General features: G+C 41.8%; 1 protein-coding gene across 6 annotated transcripts in view; it reads left to right on the top strand.

Annotated features, from left to right (window-relative positions):
* Nucleotides 1–744: 744 nt before the first annotated feature.
* SFSWAP (splicing factor SWAP) overlaps nt 745–6000 on the top strand; it is a 49414-nt gene continuing 44158 nt past the window's right edge. For 2 of the 6 annotated variants that reach the window (XM_061355363.1, XM_061355362.1), the window contains exons 1-3: nt 745–1029; nt 3431–3600; nt 4133–4270. In XM_061355363.1, the coding sequence (XP_061211347.1) occupies nt 770–1029; nt 3431–3600; nt 4133–4270 (568 nt within the window). In that variant the 5' untranslated portion in view covers nt 745–769. Of the gene's footprint in view, nt 1030–1697; nt 3601–4132; nt 4271–6000 lie in introns of those variants that run through there. The other 4 variants (XM_061355364.1, XM_061355366.1, XM_061355367.1 and 1 more) reach the window with 4 other exon arrangements.

The raw sequence follows: 6000 nt of genomic DNA, 5'->3' as shown, positions 1-6000 counted from the left end.
GCACTTCCTGAAGAGTGATGAAAATAGTAATCCTGAGGTAAAAAATGTTGAAAACCTCACCCCAGATTACACAAATTTGCCAAAAATTGTCCAATTTATTTATTTATAACTTTCCTCGGCGCCAGAGCTTTTCCCCTTTCAGTTTACACTCCCAGGCCTACTTTCCCCTTGGAATTCCCATGTGCGGCCTAAGGCGATTTCCACTTTCTACTCCACCTTCCCCACGTTCAGACGCCCTGCAGCCTCCCCCATTCTTTCTAAACTCTGTGCACACATTTACAGCCGAGATAAGCCACGAAAGACCCGATCTCCCGTAACAGCCCCCGCGGCAGGGACAGCCCCGCCCACTCCTCAAACGCGACAAGCGCCTCAAGGCGTCCACCCCACCCCCTCCCTTGACGCCGCGCTTTCGTCACGCACATTCGTCACACCGTGGAATTAGAACACCTGCTGCCTATCAACCCGGGCGCTGCTGCCAGACGCTGAGCTGCGCTGCCACGGAGCGGGGGTCTCTCCGCATCGCTCCGCGTTTTCTTTCGATTTTTCGACTTGGACTGTGAAAAGCGACGAATCTGCCGGGTGCTGGAAGCCGGCCGAGCTCTACTCCACCGGCGGAAGCGGAAGAGACGCCATTTTGTTTCGGGTGATGGCGGCTGTGGTGCTGTGGAGCTGGGGAGTTTAGCGCGGGCCCGGTGTCGCGGGGGACTCGCCGCTCGGACAGTCGCTGTTGCTGCGGGTTTCCTCCTCCTCCTCACCGCAGCCCCCGCTGATGTACGGAGGGGGCGGAGGTTCTCGACGGACTGCAGAAGAAGCAGGCCCGCCGCCCCTAATGTTGTTGTCAGGCGGGGGAGCGGTGCCTGGGCCCCCCGGAGGAGGTGGAGGAGGAGGTGGATGTGGGAATAGCCGTGTGGAGCTGCTGGTGTTCGGCTATGCCTGCAAGCTGTTTCGAGATGATGAGAAGGCTCAGTACCAGGAGCAGGGGCGACACCTTATTCCTTGGATGGGAGACCCCAAGATCATGATCGATAGGTCGGTGTAACACAACCCCCAGACTCTGCTGCGAGATCTGCTGTTATAGCCTCTTTCTGTTCCTCCCCTTGTGCTGTTGGGCAAGTGAGGGCGGGGGATGAACAAAGGGCTCACTCTGGCAGACTTGTGGAGAGTTTCTTCACTGTAGAGGTGAAGGGCAGCTCCTCCTGATACAGTGTTTCGAGTGCTGCTTCGGTAACGCTGCAGGGCTGTCCCTCGGCAGTGGGAACTCGGGGTTCCTGCGTTGGTAGTGTTGGGAAGGTCCCCTCCTTCTGGCACTTGGTGTGTGCTGGGCCTATCTGCTGCACTGATTAGGCTACGGTTTACAGGGCCGAGTGGAGAGGAGGAATGGTCTCTTCAATGCAAACCACATCATCTCCTCTTACTTGAAACCAAGGGAGCCTTAGTGCATGGGAATACTTCCTAGGCACTCTTAAGTGTTCTCTAAGGGAGAACAGTGCAGTATGAAGAGCAGAGAGGTATTTATCCATGTTTGGGGAAATGGTGTTTTCTTATTTCTCCTACGTAATCTGGCTGCAGGCTGTTGATGGGATGTCCTAAAAGTAATTCTTGGCCTAGTAAATTTTTTCTTGTGCCAGAAATAGCTCTGATTTTGGATGCTTGTTTTACAAATTTTTTGTTGTTGTTTTGCGCTAGGTGTAGGTTCAGAGCCAGAAAGGAACAGAATCTGCTTTGATGTTTCTTCTGGCCTCCTTAAGTTGTTTCAGCAATGCAGGGTGGCACTTAGAAATAAATCAATTCAGCATGAATTTTCTGGGTATTTTCCTGGAGAGGGGGAAAATGGGAGCTCAGGTTGGGTATATTTGCATGGAACGCTGAAAGTACAAGTCAAGAGTTGTGGTGGTCCCTGAAAACTTCAGTGGGAAAGGTGGAAGGATTTTGGTTTGAAGAAGATCACATGACATACTATAGATATTTGCTCCCTCAGTTTCATCTTGCTTTGGTGGTGTACCTGATTCTTACTCTTTTGATTTAACAATGACATTTGGCTTAGATATCAGTAAGCAAAGGTCTTTTCATTTCCTTCTGTAAGACTGGAGAAAAAAGAAAGGGCCCTAAATTAGCTTATGCCATTAATGATGTTTATGATTAAAATTAATTTGTGAAGTTGGAATGTGCAAAAATGTGAAAAAGCAAACAAATGTTTTTAGCTGTGTTTAGTTTCTTATGTACATGAGAGTGGAAGTGTTATGATGCACATTTCTAATCAAAATCACTTTTGTGACTGATTTCATTAGTAGGTAGAGGCCATTTATGTGATTCTGTGCAACAGTAACCCAATTTACAGGTGTTAAAGAAATTGCTGGGAGCAAAAACTAAGTATGTGCATGTACGTGCATATAACATTGAAAAATCTGAACACAAATCTGTAAGTTAAGGTAGCTTGCAATTACTAATCTTACAAACTCCTTTGGAGGCTTAAGAGTCCTTTCGTCTCCAGCAGCAGGAAGTTTTCTTTTTCACCATTTTGAGAAAAGCACATTGCTATGAGAAGACATGGGTTGAAGTTTGCCTGTGGACAGAGCTTGATTAACCAAACCTACGTGTTTCATTAACTCTTTGCTATAAGAATACTTACTTTCTTTGTTTTTGGTCTAGCGAGTTGGCACAAGTCAAGAGTTGTGTGTGGGAAGACACCTCAGCGGAGTCGAGTTTACTGTCACTTTACTTTCCAATCAGTTTCTCTGAAAACATTATCCCAATGCAGTGCTTTTCCTGCAAATAAAATGATTTCTGCTCAGTAGAAAGGAACTGTACATCATTGATCTTTGCCGTTTTTGCGGTGAACCTCCTGAAATTGCATGTATATGTTACTGTTCCTATGTATGTGTGTCTCTCTATCACATAACCCAGAACTTATTTCCTCAGCCAAATGGCTAGGGGCCGAGCCTAGCCATGATTTTACCTCCAATGGACGCAAGTTTCTATGGTGAAGATATCTCCTGAGAGTTCGGGACTAGCAGAAAGAAGCGAGGAAATTTCGACCGTTTGGTTCTTACGGATAGGTATTTATGTACTCGGGTTTGTGTGAATGTAAGCTATTTGACTTTCCAGAAAAACGTATTTTGCAAGTGACATTGATTGGTTGGTTGAAGCACGTACGGTAAGAGCTGTTAAGGAAATGGATCCCACGTAAATCTATTAAAGGATAGCTTTGCCTTTAATTGTAATATTTTACTAGTTTCTCTGAGAGGAATTTAGACTATTAAATTTTCAATAGTTGGTGACAAATGATTAGCAAAATTAAACTTAACTTCTAAAAGGAAATATGCTTTAACATATAAGTATTTTTGTTTCATTTTTAATGGGTAAGTATTTAAGTAGTCACATAAACTCAAGCCCTAAGTTCTCTGTATTGACCAGCTGTTTCATCCTGCAGGTACGATGGACGTGGTCACCTGCATGACCTTTCTGAATATGACGCTGAATATTCCACATGGAACAGAGATTATCAGTTATCTGAGGAAGAAGCTAGAATAGAAGCCCTCTGTGATGAAGAGAGGTATTTAGCCTTGCATACGGACTTGCTTGAGGAGGAGGCGAGGCAAGGTATTGCTCAAGGAAACTTCCTGAGTTTAGCACATGTTTAAATAAATATTTGTGAAATTAAATTTACTCCTAATTTTTATACTCTCTTTTTTCTGATGTTATCTTGACAGTACCCAGTGGATTCGAAAAACGGGAGTCTTTGCGTATGTGAGAGGACCTCAGGATAGTTTAAATGTAGATCCACACAGAAATTGCCCAGATGCTGAGGGCAGACTGGGATTTCAGACCCCCAAAACCCCAAAATAAGCACATTCGGCTTCATTTTTAGTGTTGTATAAATGAAATTATATGCTCTTGTATGTGTAACTACATTAGAATGTTTTAACCTGCAACCTTTATCTCTTCAGGAAGAAATAAATAGCATATGTACATGCTTTGTTTTTCTATTCACTTTTTAGCATAAAAGGTAAAATAATTAGGTGAAAACTTCCCATTTAAAAACTAAAGTAAGAAAATTCCCCCCTTTTTTTTTTTTTTAAGGAATTGGCTTTTAAATATGTTCTAATGCTTGGTAATTTCATTTTTATTCAAGAGGAGGAATATAAAAGACTGAGTGAAGCTTTGGCAGAGGATGGTACATATAATGCAGTGGGATTCCATTATGGCAGTGATTATTATGACCCTTCAGAACCCACTGAGGAGGAGGAACATCAGCCTGCAAAACAAAGAGGTAAGGGGGGAAAAATAGCAAAGGTTAATTGGGAGCAACAACATAGCACCTCTGTGTCTGTCACTTGCAGCTGAAGGTTGAAAATGTGTTTCATTAAAATGCAAGTAAAAATTTCAAAGTATTTGAGATAAGAATATGTATTTTTTGTAAGTTTAGATTTTGCCATCCTAATTACTGTTGGGTCTGTCTTCAACATAGTGTGCCCTTCTCTGTGATCTTAAAAAGTGCAGAATTCAGGTTCTCATATTCCCATCTTTAATTACAGTAACTTTGCATTTTTAACATGAAGCCTTAAGGATTTCAAGTGTTATTGAACTATGTCTTACTAAAGTAAGGATTGTTTAACAACTGGGTTGTCTTAACTGCATATTGGTGAGTTACTGTGGTATTAGATGTGCTTTCTCTTTTTACTGAGCTGAGTGCTATAATGCAGGATCATTTTACAGGTGCTAAAGCTTATTTAGTGTTGTGTTGTTTTTCTGCCCGGAGAGGTGGTGTTAGGGCAGCATCCATGCCACATGTGTTCTACCAAGGGTTTCTGCTGTGTTCTGTATACTGATGCTGAATTACATTGTCTTTTCTGGGCTTTATCTCATTTGTTTTATTCACACTTGTTTGATAGATTCCATAGGCAAATAGTTTCCGAGCTCTCTGTGTGTAAAATGCTTTTTTTGCTTATTATGATATGGGTGTTTTTCATGTTGTGTGGATCTACATATATGTAGGGAAAAGCCTCCTAAAAATTTGGAGGTGGTAGAGAACAATATGTTTGTGATTTGGCTTCCCCATCTTTTTCTACTGCTTAGAGACTGAACAGGCGAATGCCCTCAGTCACTAAAAAGACAAATCTGCTGAACCTTTACTGGATGTCTGCATTGTAGGAGGCCATTGCAAAACTGCTTGAAAATGTGCATAATGTTACAGAATCTGCCTTTCATCACGTATAGAAGGAATAAATAAAACATTTCAGTTTCATTTAGTAAGAGAGCTGTTGTGAGGTCAAGCTGTGTCTGGGTTGCTCCACATTATTTTGATTTCCTAGATTGATACCTAAAATAATGTATTTCAGTCTTAACAAAGTCATGTTTAGGAATAATGCTAAAATGCATTAGTCATTAGGAGAAAGCGAACTATCCAGTCTTCCAACAACTTAATATTTAATAAATTAATATTTGATGCAGCATGGAAGTGTCGTGCTAAGCTGTTATAGCATCTTGTGGTGTAATGTGAGAATTCTTGGTGCTGCTGGTAAGAAGTAGATATCCTCATAGCGGGTCATTGAAAGATTGTCTCAGTGTGAGGTTTTTTTTTTTTCCAAACTCTTTATCTTCTAGAAAATGTTTAGTAGTGGTGGATAAAAAAGGAGCATTTTCTTGTAACACTTGATAGTGTTTGGGGAAAAAGTAGGTGGGGTTGAAGTGAGTTGGAAACATCAATAGTAATATTGATTATTTTTTTCTCTGTAGTTGAACTGTACAGGCTTTTTATAGTTTGCTATGTGGTAATAATTTCCAATAATACAGACCTGTAAGTTCTTATTTTTTATTTTTTTTTTTAATAAATCCCAGCAGATTAAAATCCAGTATTGGAAGATGCAGATACAAGTAATGTGAATTACAGGCTGTAGTTCTGTGAACACTTCAGGTGTTAGCTGGAGCTGCTGCCAAAGGCAGCAGTCCTGTTCTGCTTTTTGTGCTGCTGTTTCTTCCTCCTATCCTCGATGCTAAAAT

Source organism: Neopsephotus bourkii, unplaced genomic scaffold, assembly GCF_033783945.1.
Source record: "Neopsephotus bourkii isolate Nb327-2 ecotype Australia unplaced genomic scaffold, CSIRO-AGI_Nbou_v1 NB_795, whole genome shotgun sequence".
NCBI lineage: Eukaryota > Metazoa > Chordata > Aves > Psittaciformes > Psittacidae > Neopsephotus > Neopsephotus bourkii.
The sequence above is the reverse complement of the archived record's forward strand: the minus strand, read 5'-3'. Positions and strand labels throughout refer to the sequence as shown.